At 40.5% G+C, this 20,379-nt stretch overlaps 1 protein-coding gene across 1 annotated transcript in view; it reads left to right on the top strand.

Annotated features, from left to right (window-relative positions):
• LOC112246029 (protein ELFN1-like) overlaps positions 1-14,940 on the top strand; it is an 84,171-nt gene extending 69,231 nt beyond the window's left edge. Inside the window, exon 3 of the mRNA XM_024414290.1 lies at positions 10,001-14,940. Coding sequence (XP_024270058.1) covers positions 10,384-12,792 — 2,409 coding nt within the window. The 5' untranslated portion in view covers positions 10,001-10,383 and the 3' untranslated portion in view covers positions 12,793-14,940. The remainder of the gene's footprint in view (positions 1-10,000) is intronic.
• Positions 14,941-20,379: the final 5,439 nt, after the last annotated feature.

The following is a 20,379-nucleotide window of genomic DNA, read 5'->3' as shown; positions in this document are numbered from 1 at the left end:
TGCTCATATCCTCTTAATGAGAGTGCTGAGGCAGGGTTCGCTGTCACTCAGAACCCTGGTTCTCTCCCACAGCATAATGTGATTAAGGAACTCCACTCGGTTTCAGAAGGTTAATTGGTGGGGTAGAAAGCTGCGTTGGCAGAGCAAAGTAATTGACAAAAAGAGGAAATTAGTGCCGTTGTTCCTGTACGTGCATAGTTAGCATACTTGAACTTTAGGCACTGATTTTACCTCACAGACAGCCCCTATATACAAGGTATGACAGTAATCCATGCTCTGGTTTTATTTCCCTGATACCATTTCTGAATGCTAACCTTTTAGCATTTTTAGCACAAATCCCATTGAAGTCATGGTGCCTATATTAGCATTATTCGCGCAATCCCCCGAAAGTATCGACATTGATTGTGAAGCGTAACAAAGTCACATAGATTACTTGAATACAATGTGTGAAAAATGCTAATATCAGTACCATGACTTGAATGGGATTTGTGCCACAAATGCTAAATCGTTGGAAAGAGTGCCAGGGAAACTAAACCAAAGCATGGGTTGCTGCCAAACCTTGTCCAAAGACTGCTTACAGCGTAAGGATACAAATATGTAATTTCGGGTGAACTATCCATGTAAGACTGTACAGTAGATCCCAGTTTAGTCTGCCATGTCTTGAGTCAGCAGCAGAAGAGGTGTCGGCATACATCCTCCTGCCCACCGGCAGCTGGTGGGCACAAAGGCCAGAGACGTGAGTGCTGAGTTGATGGTCTGGAAAATTGCAATAAAACCTGCAGGTATTATCCCAAGTTGTATCTTACTCTTACACGAAGGGAATTAAATTAAACTGTAAGTGTTGGTTGTGCTCTCCCTGTTCTTATGACAAATACAGGCTGTCTGCAACCTAATTGTTTTCTTATTGGATTTGTTCTACTGTTGTTGGTTAAGACAATTCTGACAATGCCTCAATTGGTTTGTCGGTTTGTAATAGGCCTTAGTATAATTGAATTGTCTACAAGTTTACTCAATACAGGTCTGTGGCATAATGCACAATTATTGTTGGGACAAATCCATAACCTTTTAGTTTGTTTATGTTGCAAATCAATGAATGTTGTTGAAGGAAGGTTTTGTATATTAGATCTACAGTTTCAGACGATTATATTTTCATTGTACCAACTGAGAAAACTGTCCGAAGTGCTTTCATACCGCAGTTCCCAATAACTCCACTTTGGATATGACTTTAGCTCTAAAAGCTCTATCCATTAAGGCTACTGTTTCCATCAGTGCACACTGTAATTCCAAGCCATTCTCCATGGCTTATCATCTTTTTTAAAGGGCCATCCAGAATGAAGTTTGTGCTTTGTAATGAGATTTCTTGCTCCCTGGAAAGGTGAGAATCGTACTAGGTCATCAGCCTGTTGAAGGACTCGATCCACTGAAGAACAATTGAGTGTGGTATTGGGAATTTACAAGAGATGCCAGAGCAGTAAGTCATTTAAAGTTTTACAAAGCATCACACCGTCAGGAATACCAAATAGCCTGTTGTAGAACAGAACATTTGTTTCATTCTAATTCTGGAGGTCTAAACTTGCATAGTTGGCCTCAACCCTTGGCCCTCAAAGCTCTTAATTAGCCCAATCATTCACTTTTTAAGCAAATGTTCTACCTTCAAAATGACCAAATACACTACACTTAAGCTAGATTTATGACGGAGGTGGATGTATGAAATGCTAATATATGTGGCTAATTGGCTATTTAGAGTAATTAGCTGGGGGGAGATGGAAACAGGCATGCAAAAGGGTGAGCACAGTTTCACCCTCATTTGGGTGGGCAAGTGGAGCTGTTTTTCAGAATGCCTTTTAGCAACTTAAAAAGTGCTCTCCCAGCAGATATGCATTTGAAATAGATTCCGCACAAATGGTCAACATTTACATATATTAGAGTTCATCCTGACGAAAGGATAACTGTTGCTCTTTAGGATTCCCCCTGTGGGGAAGAGTTGTGTAATGCTGCATTTACACAGGCAGCGCAATAGGGCAAAATATCAGCATTGGGCTGCCTGTGTAAACACAGCCTTACTTCCTTCTACCAGCACTTCATACAGATGCAAGATCTTAATTTGATCCCCCAGTTGCAGGAAAACGAAAATGTAAAACTTGTAGTGTATTTGAGGATTAAAAAGGCTTCTGAAGATTGTAATTGCCACTTAGAAATTTCAGACTTGATTTTCCCTTACGAAAAATGCATCAACCCCTACAAAAATATAGATGAATTATAATCCACATTTCCTGTTACTGCAGTATTATGTTCCTGCTGTAGAAAACGGACTCAAATGAAGATCCTACATCTTTATGCATTGGTTGACCTTTTTCCCTTGCTGCTGTCCATCGTGCTGAAGTTGTTAGCTGGTTTGTAGTGCACTGTCCATACATAGTGCAAGCGTGTCATTCCACCACAACCACCATCCCCCAACACCACCACAGGATATACCGTATGTGACAACACTGAAAAGCAATCTAGCAAAACATTAAGAAAACTGGTATAGTTCTTGCTACACCTCCTTTTCTGCCTCTGCTGTAGAAGGTCATGATGTCTGTAGAATGTCTGAAGAGCATGTTGAGAGCACAAACTGTGGAAATTGTGTGCATCTCCACATACAGTACTTTATCATTACGTATTTCCTTTGTTTGTTTTCGTCATGTTTTTGATCACTGCGGTGACATACATTCGCCTCCATTGAGATAAATACCATTGTGAAAGCTTTTCCTGACTGAATTTATGAGGCGATTCCAATTGTCATGGGGAAAGAAAAGGACTGTGTCTGAAAAACAATTCAATGCACAGAGCTGCGGCACAATACCCCTCACTTATCAGGGAAGTAAAGTTAGATAAAAACTCATTAGTGTGCAGTGCCTTGCAGCTGTCTGTGCTCCTGTGCAAGTCCCTTCTTCTGAAGAAGCCTGGCATGTCCACAAAGTATGCCATTGATGCCACAAAGGAAGCAAGCACATTTTCAAACAAACAAGATTGGGGGCTAGAGAGAACATTCCATTCAATTCCAGGCAATATTCCTTTTAGTAATTAATGCATGACTTTAATATCCTTGGATATACCTGAAGCATCCACCTCCTCCCTTTCTCTCCAAAGCAATTCAGTACCTCAGTAAGCACAATGTTTTCCTTCCCCAAGAGAAGCAGTTCCATTTCAGTTCAATTGATTCTCCACTTCTGGTCGCCCATCTTTACCTTTTTCATTCTTTCCCAGCAAGAAGCGCATGCATTTTCAATGACAAGAACTAAAGGGCAGTCATTAGGAGGGATCAGGGGACTGGGGCCCCTTCACCATCTGACAGAGAAAGACGGAGCAAGATATAAGGACGAACTGCAGAGACGAGGGGTTGGGGGGGGGGGTGAGGTCTTGGACACAGACATGAGAGGGAGATAACATGACTATATATAGCAGGACAGATATGACCAGATTAATCTGAGAATCCAGTCTCACTGTGTCCTTCTGACCAATACAGTCTGTCTAATACAATTTGCAAATGTGTTTTCCTCCGGGAGAGACAGAGACCGAGAGAGAGAGAAAGAGAGATACAGAGAGAGAGACAGTGAGATACATAGAGAGAGATAGTGAGAGAGACAGAGAGACAGTGAGAGAGAGACAGTGAGAGAGAGAGGGATATCAAATCAAAGTTTATTTGTCACGTGCGCAGAATACAACAGGTGTAGACCTTACAGTGAAATGCTTACTTACAAGCTCTAACCAATAGTGCAAAAAAGGTATTAGGTGTCTGAGAGCCGTTAGATAGGATACAGTCTGACAGCTTTACATACAGTATACCTCATTGGGAGACAGTTGCACTAGTTACTGTATCTGTTTCATCCACAAGGCTTATGGGAGAATCTGTCATGTCTTTGCCTTGAAGCCCTGGCTCTCCGCTGCGGAGGAGAGACCGCCAGAGGCTCCACATATGAGAGCAGAAGCCTGTCTCGCAATCACAGACTTGAATTCAGTGCATTGAAACACTCCCTTCAAGGTAACATGAGCTCTCAGCTCCCGAAGCACCCTCGTCTGCCCCCTCCTATGAAACACTATTACTAGTTGGCCTCACAGTTACGCTGTGTTATGTCAGTTGTCAAATGGTAAACATTGGGTCTATGTATTGCCCTAATATGATTATTATGGGCACTTTGAAGGCACACAACTTACAACGAAGATCAAATAGCATCTTCACTTTGAGTTAAACATCCTTTGAAATAAGCATCTTTCCTCAACGCTGACTGCTTATGGAGAATACAGTAGCTCTCTCAAATAAAATCCACCAATAATATATTCAATGCAAAAAGTGTAGCTATGTAAGTGTATGAAAGTGCCCTGAGCAAGCAAAACAGTGGGAATTTACAACAACTGAATGTACGACCATTGAATCAGGGCTTCATTAGTTATTCACAGGGGATGACAAGAAAATCCATCATTACCCTGTATGCAGCAGGGCCCCAATGGGAACAAGTAGACTGGGGAATGGCTGCCTGGGCTGCCTGGGATCCACTGGGAGAGGAGCTTGGCTCTGATGCCCTGGGTGTTCTGGCCTACTTCCCTCAGGGCTACACTACCATTGGACCATAGAGATTACTGCCAATGGAGATTGCTGCCAATGGGGAAAGAGTCTAGGGCTGCAAATAGACCTATAGGCTCTTCTGAGGACGAACATGCCATGCTGCCCTAACTGCCTTAAGCTCATTTGCAGTATGTGACACGTTTTACAAGCATTTCGCTACACCAGCAATAACATCTGCTAAACACGTGTATGTGACAAATAATAGCATTTTACTTTATTTAGGTGAAACTAATGCATACACATGGATTCCAACGTTTGTTGTTCTTTTCCCACCATCTCCAAGCTGTTTCATCCACGAGGCTTATGGGAGATTCTGTCATGTCTTTGCCAGTTAGCACTGTAGGATAAGCATATAGGCACCAGGGTGGTATTAAAGCACTCGGAGACACTAAACCTGAATGTATGATGAGAGGTTTGTTTATGCAAAAGGTAGTTACCTAAATCACTAACATGCATATGCAACAGCGGGTTACTCTAACGAGGCGAACTAGCAGGGTTGTAATTTATGCTGTGGACCGCAGTAGCGGTGGTGGAATTGATGCGGAGCCCACTGGAGTGAGTCACAGCGGACAAACAAACCCCTCTATGCATTATTAATGAGAGGAAGTCTTTTCAGGTTTAACTTCAACTTCCATTTAACACCTAAAGGGATCCTGCAACAACACCATGCTAAGAGAGAGCTGAGGACGGGTCAGAATGGCTCTCAGACACTGCCAGCATTTACGATAAAGGTCAGAGAATGAGGGGACAATGATAGGAGACAATTTTCTCTTTAAAAGTTTTGCCTCGCCAGATATTTCCCAAAGCCATACTTCTCATATTCATTTCATGGAACATTTGGTTTGGGTTTCCAAACAGGAACCTTCTTTCTTTCTGAGGGTTTAAAAAGTGATTACATTTGAATGCCCTTTGGTAAATGCACTTTTGTGGTAGGTGGTTTTGTAGTGGTAGCCTTTGGCATTTCCTTGCAGAGCGTTCCACACAGTGCATGGAGATGCACAATGTACTTCCTTGTTCTATGTCTAGGTTAGCAGGTGACAGAGTGACTCCACCCACTTTACCATGCCCATGATATAGTGGGAAATAGGTATACTAAACTAAATGTCAGATGCCATCCATGTACTCAAAAAAGGCCGTCTTAATGTGTTTTTGATTCATTGTAATGCCTGGAATTGAATCAATGGAACGGTTCCCACGTTTAATGTGTTTGATACAGTTCCACTACTTTATATAGATAGCCTCGCTACTGTTATTTTTCACTGTCTTTTTACTGTTGTTTTTATTTCTTTACTTATCTATTGTTCACCTAATACCTATTTTTTACTTAAAAATCGCACTGTTGCTTAGGGCCTGTAAGTAAGTATTTCACTGTAAGGTCTACACCTGCTATATTCAGCGCATGCGACAAATAATCTTTGATTTGATTTGATCTATTCCATTCCAGTCTTTACAATGAGCCCATCCTCCTATAGCTCCTCCTACCAGCCTCCTCTGGTGACCATATCATACAGCAGTGGAGCTCAATGACGTGAGGCCTTATAGAAACCTGTCAAACCCAACCATCCACCTAACATTTTATGTTGAGCAGCTCACAGCATATTACTGTCTAAAGACATCCCCAAGCTCAATGGAAACTAAGTCAATTATTGTAACACTGCTTCAAAGTCCCCCACAAAACACATACCCAAAATGGAGGATCTTTATTATGTGCGGGGACAGACTGTATGGGAATGGTGAGGGTGCAGAAATATGAGAAGGGGAGACAACCCAGTTTGCTACTGTGCTGTATTAGTGTGCTTCCTAATTTAGTATTCAAATGTATCGGGTTTACGATTCACACATAACACAGGCACGAGTAGACAAAGCTGGACTTTAGATTTGTGTGTAATCTCTCCCTCAGGGCTCATACAAATCCAAGCAAAACAAACAGTCCCTCAGTAGGTTACTTCAGCACTGCTCCCTCCGATCCAATGGTACACATTTACTGTCAGAACTCATATCCATAGCCAAAGTATGCTTTACCCCCACACAAGGCAGCGCTACGAAGGGCTCCACTCTTTTGTTTTAGTTCGGCTTAAACATCTCAATTGAAATGGGAAAATGCATGTTACTTGTAGAAGTAGCTTGACTCGGTTACAGCAGTGATTTGAATGAAAGGTGCTAAGCATATAATGAATCATTGCACGGATATAACAAATGTTCTTTTCAAGGTAGAGCATATTGAGAAGATGAAAACACTGGAATGTTTCCACTGACTGATGACTGTGTCAGTAACACATAGTGATTAATCTTAGCCTCAACAGCCCTGTTTCTGTCCCAATCAGCACTTATGTGCAAGCATGCTGACCAGTGTAGTCCTGAATAGGTTTATGTTGAACAATGGACATACTTCCTCTATTATCAGTGATTCCCGTTAGAATCAAGCCAGCATCATGTACACTGTGTGGTAAGAGGATACTAAACAATGGAAATTGTATTCATATTGTCCTTTAGTTCATGGAATGTGGACAGTTTTGTTTTTGAATATGAACAGTTCAGTATTGTGCCCTAGACATCATGGTATGGCTGTTAGTTATTTTGACTTCCTGAAAACATATGCTCACTTCCTCATTTATGATAGCAATGCTAGATGGCAACACAACATTTATTTAGGCCTAATTGGAGCGTGGTGGGCAGACCACACAAAAGGTCAACAGACTGCTGGAATGACCTTAGGTCCACGGTTCCAATTTGAGGTGTATTCCCTCTGCAATAAACTGTCACAATTATCCTGTTGTAGCAACATGATTGTCCCCTTTATGTAAAGGCCTATGTCCTCTACCACCTAGGGACACCTTTCTTCTCACCCTCTGTGGCCTCCCACAAGGCAACGCATCCACTGCCCTGTGTCAGCAGATGCATCAGAGGGCTAAGAGAGGCCAGTGATGAGGGCGCACACCACATAGCTCTGGGTTTAAAGTATTCAACTGCTATCCTCTATGATTAACCTATCCATCACTTGAGTTTCCAGCCCATTTTCATGCTCAGTCACTCCCACACCATTCACAACGAATTAATGGCTGTAATAACACAGTCACCGGATCTAGAAGAGTTTAATATTTGATGTTACTTAAGGGAAGTCCACAAGTGCCATTTCTCGAACAGTGACTTGCATTTCTAATATATTGTGTTAGATTGGATTCAAATTTGATTTGTTTCTTTAAAAAAAAAAAGGGGCGTTATCTACAGCAGGAATCCTTCCAGGTCTTAATATGAATAATATGTCTAATATGAAAAATAAATTACTTCTCCTCATTAACATAATTTTCATAATTGAAACATCTCTCAACGGCTTTGTTAAATTATGAATATACACAAATCCCTCTCTGTCTTTGCAGGTTGGAGGTCGGTTATCTTCTTGATTCTCATTGTTCTTAGAAATATTCAAGTGTGACAGCAGTAAGTATGGCAGACGAGGTACCGGGTGTTGTTCTGTTCAGTAGCCTACACATCTCTGTGAGGTCTAAACAAATATCTCCCTATGAGATGTCTGGGCTGCTTTAAGTGGACCGGAGAAGAGAACGTGTAATTCATCGCTCTGAGCCGAGACCCCATCGCTCTGAGCCGAGATCCCTGCCTTGGTTGTGAGCGTTTCTTCTGTGGCTATGTTTGCCATCATATTGAATTTTAACAATGAAAAATGAATAACTGACTGAGTCCAATCTGATTTGAAAGCTAGTTAAGTGGCTCAGGTTTGGATTAAAAAGCAATACTAGGTGCCACTGACAATGAAGTATACTGTAGCCCTTGGGTCAGCAAGATGTATTGACTACACATTAGTGAATGCAGATGAAATGTTTCCCCTCTCACTCAGAAATGTCTGGCATGCAGTAAATCCTTTTCATTCCTCCATAGGCATTTTGTAGCCTCAGTTCTTATTATCAAAAAGGAGAACACATACTTTTATGTTTGGCATGCAGTCATAACATATAAATCAATATCGTAATTGGCACGTGCAGTAGCCTATCCCATATTTAAACATATTAAAAAACGGACTTGCCTAGTAAAATAAAGGTTAAATAAAATAAGAAATGGAAAAATCATTATGATTTATTATGGTGGGAATATCAAAGTTATAAGGTAGTTCTTTGAATGGAACTAGTGTATGCAATTCATAGTCCAAACACAAAACTATTGTTCCAGGAAGACGTGAAGTGTCTCCGTGTTCCTCGCTGGCCACATGTGTTCCTCGCTGAAGACGTGTTCCTCGCTGGCCACGTGTGTTCCTCGCTGAAGACGTGTTCCTCGCTGGCCATGTGTGTTCCTCGCTGAAGACGTGTTCCTCGCTGGCCACTGCTGCTGATTATGACCACGGCTGTGCTGGTCGACCGTGGTGCAAGTTAATACCTAAGACTATTACGAGAATGACTCATATACTTAAATATTTGACTTTCCTTCCTCTCGGCACCTCCCATGCTGAGGTCACCTGCTGTTTATGACTAATAATTCATTAATACCTCTCCATAAAACCAGGATCTATAGGCTACACACCCAGCTCCAAGGTTTTCTCCTGCAGCTATCAGCTTTGTTCGGAAACCTTGGGCTGTTGACCAAATTGATTGGGTCCAATTATGTAACCAGACCCAATGGAACACTGCAATTTCCCGGGGGAGCTATCTGACAGGGTCAAATTGACAATGAACAGTTTGCTATTTTTGGTTCACGGTTTGTATCCTCAGTAATTACCGTAAGATGTTTAAGAGACACATTGCACTGAAAGCCATTAAGTTCTATTTCTGTTGTCAAATTAAAACATATTTAAGGTTCTTGAGAAGACATTTCCGTATGGTGCAGAGTAATTCATGAATTGAATGCTGCATCTAAACATTCGTTGGACTCTGTTGTGTTTGACAGTCCACAGGTTAATGGTGTGAAAATAGGGACCCTGCTTTCCCCAACCCGTCAAGTGGTAATTGGCCAAAGGTTTCCGTTAATAGCAATATGCCACAGGGAATGCAAAGCACCTCTGAAATGGTGTACAAAATAATTGGATGGCAATGAAAGAGGAAGCATACACATTAATCCTATTTTGCCTTTAAAATTATATTTGCTATTTTTACTTAACGTGTAAAACAAAAATGTGTCTTGATTATTTGGATCCATTTGTGCAGTATACGTGACAGATGATTATAAAATACAGATTGGGTAACATGTTATTTGACTGCTACAAATGGTCTATAGAGGAGAAATATCATTCTACTTGTGCAGCATGGCATGTGTTCTGAATATTTCTGGCCCAAAAATATATACTTTTTAAATGTAGTGGTGTAAATGTGGTTATATTCAAATTGCAAACCTCACATTCAAGAGGTTGTTGATTCACCTAACGTGTGCCTGCTTCTCGTTTCTTCACAGGGAGTTCCTCTGAGCCCATGACCCAGCAAGAAAGACAGAGGAAGAAACAATAGGATGAGACCGATCAACGATGTTATCCCTGGGGAAATAAGCACAAGACAATCTGAGGTGGTGAAATACTGAATCTCAGCGAACCATCTCTAAAACGTCACTCCAGGTTAAAGCCATTGGATGGATGCTGGTCTAAATGCACATGCCCAACGTCTTTTTGTAAATGGCTGGAACATTGGGACTGAATTATCCTTCCCTGGACAGAAGGCCAATATATTGATTGTCCTCGCTGAGGAGAACACTTGAAAGTCCAGCTAGATTACAAAGAGTTCAGTTCAGCATCTTTAGAAACCACAGTGGTGTTCCCGTCTTAGAGCTTTTGGGCCCTGCCCATGACATCAAGAGGAGCACCAATGGCCTGCGGTGGAGCTATGGTAATGAGTGCCTTTTTCTGGTCTGTGGCCATAGTATATTTGACCCATATAGGCAGAGTCAATGGGGACTGCTGGCTCATCGAAGGCGAGAAGGGTTTTGTGTGGCTGGCCATCTGCAGCCAAAACCAGCCTCCATACGAGGCCATCCCCACGCATATCAACAGCACCATTGTGGACCTTCGGCTCAATGAAAACAAGATCAAAAGTGTCCATTTCTCTGCCCTCAGCCGCTTCGCCAACCTGACCTATCTAAACCTGACCAAGAATGAGATCAACTACATAGATGACGGGGCCTTTTCTGCCCAGTTCAACTTACAGGTCCTTCAGTTAGGCTTCAACAAACTCCGCAACCTTACTGAGGGCATCCTCAGGGGTTTGGGCAAGCTGCAGTACCTCTACCTCCAGGCCAATCTGATTGAGACTGTGACACCCAATGCCTTTTTGGAGTGCTATAGCCTGGAAAACATCGACCTCTCCATGAACCGTATCCAGCAGCTAGATGGGTCCACGTTTACCAGCCTGACTAAACTGACTACCTGTGAGCTGTACACCAACCCTTTCAACTGTTCCTGTGAACTACTTGGCTTTGTGAAGTGGCTCTCTGCATTCCCCAACAGGACAAATGAACGGATGGTCTGTGACTCCCCATCAGGTGTCTCTGGCTACAGTCTGCTCAGCCAGAACCCTAACATCCCAACTTTTCGGAATGCCCTCCATATGCTCTCCACTGTGTGTACAGACGACTATGTGACGCCGTACATACCTGTGCCTCCTGAGACCACCACACTCCCACCAGACTACACTCCCTGTGGGCTGGAGGACTGTCCCTCCGGAACTGAGCCAGATGAGAGTATGAGTATCAACCCAACAGTGATTAATGTGGATGTAAAACCCAGTATGAAGCTGAAGCAAGTCTCTAAAACAAGCGCCACCATCACTGTTCAGATCCCCCATCCCTTCAAGAAGATGTACAGCCTGGTTCTCTACAATAACAGTTTTTTCACTGATATTCAGAACCTCAAAATTCAGAATGAGGACATTGAACTTAAAAACCTGAAACCCCATACCGAATACACGTACTGTGTCGCTTCTATAAAGAATAATCTTAGATTCAATCATACTTGTCTGGCAGTCTCCACAGGACCCTGGAATGGGAAAGAGAGATCACAAAACCATGCAACAGCTACCCACTACATTATGACCATCCTAGGTTGTCTCTTTAGTATGGTGATTGTCCTAGGGGTGGTCTACTATTGCTTGCGTAAAAAACGTCAGCAAGATGAAAAGCACAAAAAGGCAGGCAGCCTGAAGAAAAGTATAATTGAACTCAAATATGGACAAGAGCTCGAAGGGGGAACCATTTCCAGGATGTCACAGAAGCAAATGATGGCTGGGGAGAGTATGTCCCGCATGCCATACCTACCATCTGGTAGTGAAATGGAGCAGTACAAACTGCAGGAGATAAGAGATGACATGCCTAAAATGGCCAAGGGAAGTTACATAGAGGTGCGAGGAACCGGGGACCACCATGAACGCAGAGAGTGTGAGATGTCCATGCCTGGGATGTCCATGCCTGGGAACAGCCAAGGGTCAGTGGCTGAGATTTCAACCATTGCAAAAGAGGTGGATAAGGTCAATCAGATCATTAACAACTGTATCGACGCTCTGAAATCAGAATCCACATCTTTTCAAGGGGTGAAATCAGGAGCTGTGTCCACCCAGGACCCCCAGCTGGTCCTAATATCAGAGCAGCCGCAGAGCAAGTCTGGCTTCCTGTCCCCAGTGTATAAGGACAGCTACCACCACTCGTTACAGAGGCACCACAGCTCGGATGTCCCGCCAAAGCGGCCCAGTACTGCCACTGGAGGCCCAATGCGGAGCCCAAGGCCTTACCGCTCAGAGTCCAAGTACATAGAGAAGACCTCACCAACGGGTGAGACCATCCTCACTGTAACGCCAGCCGCTGCCATCCTTAGGGCAGAGGCGGAGAAGATCAGGCAGTACAATGAGCACCGGCATTCCTATCCCGAAAGCCACCAGCTGCAGATCGAGGAGCTGGAAGGGCCCGGAAGCCACAAGCCCTCCATCCTGGAGCCCCTAACTCGGCCCCGCCCCAGAGACATGGCGTACTCTCCGCTCTCACCTCAGTACCATAACCTCAGCTACTCCTCCAGTCCTGAGTACTACTGCAAACCACATCACACTATCTGGGAGCGCTTTAAACTCCGTGGCAAACGGCACAAAGACGAGGACGAGTACATGGCTGCAGGGCATGCGCTACGTAAAAAAGTGCAGTTTGCCAAGGATGAAGACCTGCATGACATTTTAGACTACTGGAAAGGTGTATCTGCTCAACAGAAATCTTAATCTCTCCAAGTATTTTCTACTGGACCACAACTTTCAGAAATGACACAGAAACCTTATATGTGAAACTCACTATTGATTGGATGGATACGTCCATATTGCGATCAACTACTTAAACGTATATATAGCAACATATTTTGACTGTGAGTAAAATAGGAAAAGAACCTTGGAAATGACCATCTTGGAAATGACCATCTTAAATTTGTCACATTATATATGGAATTTATGGGAATAAACTGTAATCTAACGTTTCAAGAAGAAAACATATTGCAAATTAAGAATATACGTATTATATGTTGCAATGGATTATAGGTATTTGGGTATCGCATGGCCAAGTCCTGTGACAGTGGATTTGCTGTTGTGTACTTTGAGAAAATTACTGTAACAAATATTGAAAAACATGTCTACTGAAACCTCAATATTTTTCTTGAAGAACTACTGAACAATCATACGAAAAAGAACATTTTTTTCTCCCCACATATATTTAATTCTACAATGGAACTACAATTGAACTATGTACTGATACAGTTTCTATATCTGCAATGTTCGCTGTTAATAAGATTTTAAAAATTATGTTTGATTCAGGTTTAGCCCATGGATTTCAAAGACAGCTACTTTATTTGTTTTCTAATGATTTCCTTGTCCTAACTGATAAACGTTACACTGGTCAGATAATTGGTATTATATTACCCAGACCACTTAACTTTCCCTTCCCCTATTTACAGCACTATCACATAATACATTTTAGAGGCCACTAAACAAACTGCACAATATTTAAAGGCTGGAGTTTTCTAAATGTAATGTTCCACATAAGACAGTTCATTGTATTATTCTGATGCTGATGGTCTGTCTTAGACATCGGCATGGTGAGCCATTAGTCATATCTTTAGAACCAAAGTAGAAAAAGCTGAAGTGTTTACATTTTCTTTCTGCATGGTCTAAGAAAGTGTTTCCCAACTCCGGTCCTCAAGTACCCCCAACAGCACACCTTTTAGTTGTAGCCCAGCACAAAAACCCCTGATTCAACTTGGTCAAGGGCTTGACGATTAGTTGATAAGTAGAATCAGGTGTGGTTGTCTGGGGCTACAACAAAAAGATGTACAGTTGGGGGTTGGGAAACACTGGTCTTAGATATGTGTGAACATAGTAAATCAGGTTCCATATGCATTTAATTTGAATTTGTTCTACTGTGTTTCAAAGAGCCAAAACATTTTAAGAGTTACTTTTGTTGAAAGTGTAATTGACCATTCACCTTTATATTACCAATATTTTCCACAGAAGGCAACTTTAGTTTCCCACCTGTTGTTTATGCAGAATGCTGAGAATGCAGTTCACATTCTCTACTGGCATATCTGTCCTATAGCCCGATGGATGAATGTACAATATAGATGATGACATCTGTATATGGCAGCTTTTTAATTTGATTTCAGAGATTTTTTAAATTTGCTATTTACAACCATAATCTCCAGTTTCCGTTGTCTCTACTTGGTTTATCAATTCATATGTTTCCCATAACTTATCATATTTTATATTTGTCTGCAATTCTCAGCCAACAAAGTCAAAAACAGCAAAGTTGTTGGTTTCACTGAAGGCTCATGTTGAAGGATATTTTCCTATATTGTGTGGCTGTTATGACACTTTTGTAAATTAGACGTCACCAATCAGAGGTATATCAACATGCCTGGGTTAACTATGAAATAATATCCCATGAATGCCTGAACTAAACTTCTCCCGCTGGATTTGTACATTATCTATACACTATTTTTGAGTGGATACAAGAGGTAACTTGGCTGTCTGAGTTCTTATTTCAACCGCCTTAAACTTCTGGGATATGTGTGCGACTGTAATTTTCTTTATTTTTCTTTCAGTGTTGATATTGTTGACAAGTCCTTATTTGATGTAATTTTTCTAAATGCATTTCAATAGATTCAAAGAGTTGTCAGATTTATAGATAAATAGCAAGTAAGCTACATGTTTTTATATTGCATATTGTAGCACTTCTGTGGCTCATAAAAGTTAGAATTGTTGGGAAACTGGTGGAAACAAACAAGAGCACAATAAAGTGTTTTTATTTCATTTCTTAATACTATGTTACCTGCTTTCAGACAAAGTACTGTGAAATAAAGGGAAGGGTGCACCCATCAGTATCTTCATGATGTTCTTTTCTTGTTTTTGAAATGAGATATGAATCCTGAATGTATAGAATCCTGAATGTATAGAATCCTGAATGTATGAGAAAACTTATTTGTATCACACACATCGTTATCATGTTTTTATGATAGGTTAGTGGTTCTACCAAACTATGAAATGTTCATAATATTTTGTAGTCCAAGAATTTCATCAACTTGCACCATTCTTCATGTATAGCTAAATATTCAAATGTCGGCTACCCTGTAATACAACACCTTTTCCATCAGAGTATTGGCAGTGTTTCCAATGCTCTGCTGAACATATCCAAGCAAGTGCTTATGATGAAGTGACTGCGTGCATTTATCTTGGGAGCTGAAGATATTTATTACGTTCACAAAATGCTGAGGGCTCGATTCAATACGTAGCGCTGAAGACCTACGCTGAAGTGCGATATACATTTAATATAATGTTCCTTCGTTCACGGAGACTGCATTCACGGTAAACGCTACATGTCGTCTCAATCGGAAATGACCTTTACATTTCAATCGCACTACAGCGCTTATCTTCAGCTGCATGGATTGAATCGAGCCCTAGGACTGCCTCTCCTTTGAAAAACAAACATACATTTGTCTTGTCCCCAATGGTTGTCAGATATCTTAACCTTAAAAGTGCCAACTGTGGAACACTGAACTTAAAAACCTGAAACCCCATACTGACTGCACATACTGTGTCGCTTCTATAAGCAGAGTCAATCACGCTTGTCTAATAACCTACACAGGACCGTGGAATGGGTAAGGAAACCAATATGCTTCCAAAACATTCAAAGCAAAAGCAGGTTGGCATTTATTGTCATGAATCTTGCCCTTAAGAAAGAACTGAGCAATTTTCCGCTATATGGGCAAGCTGCTAAGTCAAAATTGCCTATATCATAAAAAATCATGAAAACAAAATATAAGGTTAGGCATTAGGGTTAGCAGTGTGGTTAAGGTTAGGGTAAGGTTTAAAATCCGATTTTATGACTTTGTCTCTGTGCCAGATTAGTGACCACTTTGCAGAGCTGCCACCAGGGCAAGATTCATGACAATAAATGCCAATCTGCAAAGCAAAATCTAAAGCATGGATTGCTGTTATACTTTGTCCATAGACTGCTTACAGGAAAAAGAAACCAATATGTAATTCCTAATTTGGGTGAACTCTCCCTTTAAGTGTATTTGGCTTTGAAAGTGATATTTTAATTTACCTTTTGAGGTTATGCCAATATTTCAGCAAAAGTGAAGGTATAGTATTCAGCACATCAAAAACAAGGAGGGAACACAGTTATTGCTTTTCTTGAAAAATCACTATAATTTCACAAAATGTAAGGGTCACCTAATACACATATGTATTATATTTGTTTGTAGGTTCAAACAGCACTTCTATTTGAAATGTGCGAGGAATTATGGGAACTAACACATGTATTTGTTATGAAAATGTATCTTCATATCTCAGATAAGATTTCAGCTTCTGAAAGTGACTGGAAAGCGTCCAATAGATAAGGAGTCAGGAGACTGTTAGCCATTGTGGTACCATTTGAAAAAAGCTACTTCCTTTTCTCTCAGACATGACGTAACTGTCTCCAGAGAATCTCAGGTGTTATCAGATTACAGAGCATTCTGAAAATATTCAGATCCCTTGACTTTTTTCACATTTTGTAACGTTACAGCCTTATTCTAAAAATTGATTAAATAAATAAAAAATATCAATCTACACACAATACCCCATAACGACAAAGTTCGTAGACATTTTTTACTTAAGTATTCAGTCCCTTTGCTATGAGACTCGAAAGTGTACATCCTGATTCCATTGATCATCCTTGAGATATTTCTACAACTTGATTGCAGTCCACCTGTTGTAAATTCAATTGATTGGAAATTATTTGGAAAGGCACACATTTGTCTACAGTGCCTCCGGAAAGTATTCAGACCCCTTGACTTTTTCCACATTTTGTTACATTACAGCCTTATTCTAAAATTGATTAAATAAATGTTTTTCCTCAGCAATCTATAGACAATACACCACCAAACAGCTTCTCATAATAAAAAAAAAGTATTACTGAGTTACTGAGTAAAAGCACATGACAGCCCGCTTGGATTTTTCCAAAAGGCACCTAAAATCTCTTAAACCATGAGAAGCAATATTCTCTGGTCTGATGAAAACAATGTTGAACTTTTTGGCCTGAATGCCAAGTGTCACGTCTGGCGGAAACCTGGCACTATCCCTACGATGAAGCATGGTGGTGGCAGCCTCATGCTGTGGGGATGTTTTTCAGCGGCAGGGACTGGGAGACTAGTCAGAATCGAGGCAAAGATGAAAGGAGTAAAGTACAGGGAGATCCTTGATGAAAACCTACTCTAGAGCGCTCAGGACCTCAGACTGGGGTGAAGATTCACCTTCCAACAGGACAACGACGCTAAGCACACAGCCAAGACAACGCAGGAGTGGCTTTGGGACAAGTCTCTGAATGTCCTTGAGTGGCCCATCCAGAGCCCAGCCGTGAACTCTATCAAACATCTCTAGAGAGACCTCAAAATAGCTGTTCAGCAATGCTCCCCATCCAACCTGAGAGAGCTTGAGAGGATCTGCAGAGAAGAATGGGAGAAACTCTCCAAATACAGGTGTGCCAAGCTTGTAGCATCATACCCAAGAAGACTCAAGGCTGTAATCACTGCCAAAAGTGCTTCAATAAAGTACTGAGGAAAGGTTCGGAATACTTATCTAAATGTGATATATCCGTTTTTTATTTGAATACATTTGAAAAAAAATCTAAACCTGTTTTTGCATTGTCATTATGGGTTATTGTGTGTAGATTGATGAGGGGAGAAAACTATTTAATACATTTTAGAATAAGGCTGTAATGTAAGAAAATGTGAAAAAAGTCAAGGGGTCTGAATACTTTCCGAATGCACTGTATATAACACACTGACTTCTGCATGTGATATCATGTTCTCTATTTCAGAAATTAAAACTGAAATGCTAGCCCTTGCACGCTTCAGCAGCTATACATGCAAAAGGAAAGCTAATATCCTTGAATAATGTATCTGTAATACACACCTGCCATCTCCTGTTACTAATTGTGATGGAGTGAAAGAGGCCTCTTATAAGTGTTGAACTGAAACTCGGTGTAAATCAGACAACAGTTTCTTAGGTAAAACTAAAATCACATGTACATTCGCACATTTGTGTTAATTAAAACAATAAAGTAATGTCTACTCTGTTCAAATTCAACTCCATATGCTCATTGAAACTGTTAAAGCATTTTGTCTTGGGCTCCTCTGGTTTAAAAAAAAGGAATAATGATAGATAATGATATTTAAAATAGGTTGCATGTGGGCTGCAAAGACTTCTAGATTAGACTATGTTTACATTTATTAATACATCTATTAGCCTACATGACTTATCAGACTCATGAAAAATATTCAGATTCAAGAATAATATTTATATTACCCTGCATATAGTACTTTCAGAAAGTATTCACACCTCTTGACTTGTTTCCCATTTTGTTGTGTTACAGTCTGGATTTTAAATTGATTAAATTAAGACTTTTTTTGGCAGTGGCCTACACACAATAATCCATAATGTCAAAGTGGAATTATGTTTTTAGGAATTTTTATCAATTTAAAATGAAAAGCTGAACTGTCTTGAGTCAATAAGTATTCAACTCCTTTGTTATGGCAAGCCTAAATAAGGTCAGAAGTAAAAATGTGCTTAAAACCTCTTAAGGATGAACCCTTTTTTTCAATTTTCAAACTAAATTGACATACCCAAATCTAACTGCCTGTAGCTCAGGCCCTGAAACAAGGATATGCATATTCTTGGTGCCATTAGAAAGGAAACACTTTGAAGTTTATGGAAATGTGAAAGCAATGTAGTAGAATATAACACAATAGATCTGTTAAAAGATAATACAAAGAAAAGAACAACCATTCCTTTGTATTTTTTTTGTACCATCATCTTTGAAATGCAAGAGAAAGGCCATAATGTATTACTCCAGCCAAGGTGCAATTTGCATTTTGGCCACTAGATGGAATCAGTGTATGTGCAAAGTTTTAGACTGATCCAATAAACCATTGCATTTCTATTCAAAATGTTGTATCAAGACTGCCCAAATGTGCCTAATTTGTTTATTACTTCTTCAGGATAGGTGCCCCTTCCACACGGATGGTTGAGCTAACGTAGGTTAATGCGATTAGCATGAGGTTGTAAGTAACAAGAACATTCCCCAGGACATATCTGATATTGGCAGAAAGCTTAAATTCTTGTTAATCTAACTGCACTGTCCAGTTTACAGTAGCTATTACAGTGAAAAACCTACAGTGAATGTTCATGCGAGGCCGAGTTACAGTTTTGAATTAAATCTACTTGAAAATCTATGGCAAGACCTGAAAATGTTTGTCTAGCAATTATCAACAACCAATTTGACAGAGCTTGAATAATTCTTTAAATAACAAAAGGCAAATGTTGCACAATCCAGGTGTGGAAAGCTCTTGGAGACATACCTACAAAGAGTCACAGCTGTAATTGCTGCCAAAGGTGCTTCTACATAGTATTGACCCGGGTGTGAATACTTATGTAAATGAGAAATGTATGTATTTAAATTTCAATAAATGTGAGAAATATGTTTTCACTTTGTCATTATGGGGTATTGTGTATAGATGGGTTACAAAAATAATTAATGTAATCAATTTTAAATTCAGGCTGTAACACAACAAAATGTGGAATAAGTCAAGGGGTATGAATACTTTCTGAAGGCACTGTAAATGTTTTCATAAGAAGGTAATTATTGGAAAGTATCATTCCGGTGCTTCGACCTGCTCCTAATAGTTGCGATTAGCCAATGTTATTAGAGGCAATTTGCATCAGATATCTGAGTCTAACATAAGGTGTTCTTTGATTGCTCAGTCAAGGGCTAATTATGTTGACTTGATAAGCATTTTGTTGTTGGAGGCTTTGAATGAATTTGAAAAATAACACTTACGAGTAGTTAACATATTTCCTCAGTGTGATACAGTTAATAGACTACATTTTACTCCTCTGTAAATCCCCTGTCAAGCCCCTGTCAATATCAATCTTCATCCAAGATAGTGTCATCAGTGATTATGCTGGAAAGAACTGATAAGTATGGAACCATTGCTTTAGGGCTTTATGGAAAATAAGAGAAACTGGGCCCTCTTCAAAAGCATCCAAGCATCAGCTTCATGCTGCCTTTAATCTAGCCAGACTCCAGTTTTTTAAAGGACTATCAGATTTGAAAGTGCACTGTCAGGGAGAGAGCACATACCCAACCTTAGGGTTCGCTCAAATTAATTCAGTTAGCTGAGTCTTTTTTTGCAGTAATTTACGGTATGAAATGTACATTGCTAGTAGTAGTATATGTACAGATATTTCAGCATTTAACAAGGAAGTCTAAATAAATAGTTTGGT

This window comes from Oncorhynchus tshawytscha, linkage group LG09 (genome assembly GCF_018296145.1).
Source record: "Oncorhynchus tshawytscha isolate Ot180627B linkage group LG09, Otsh_v2.0, whole genome shotgun sequence".
Taxonomy (NCBI): Eukaryota; Metazoa; Chordata; class Actinopteri; order Salmoniformes; family Salmonidae; genus Oncorhynchus; species Oncorhynchus tshawytscha.
Note: the sequence above shows the minus strand (reverse complement) of the source record. Positions and strands in the feature narration are given on the sequence as shown.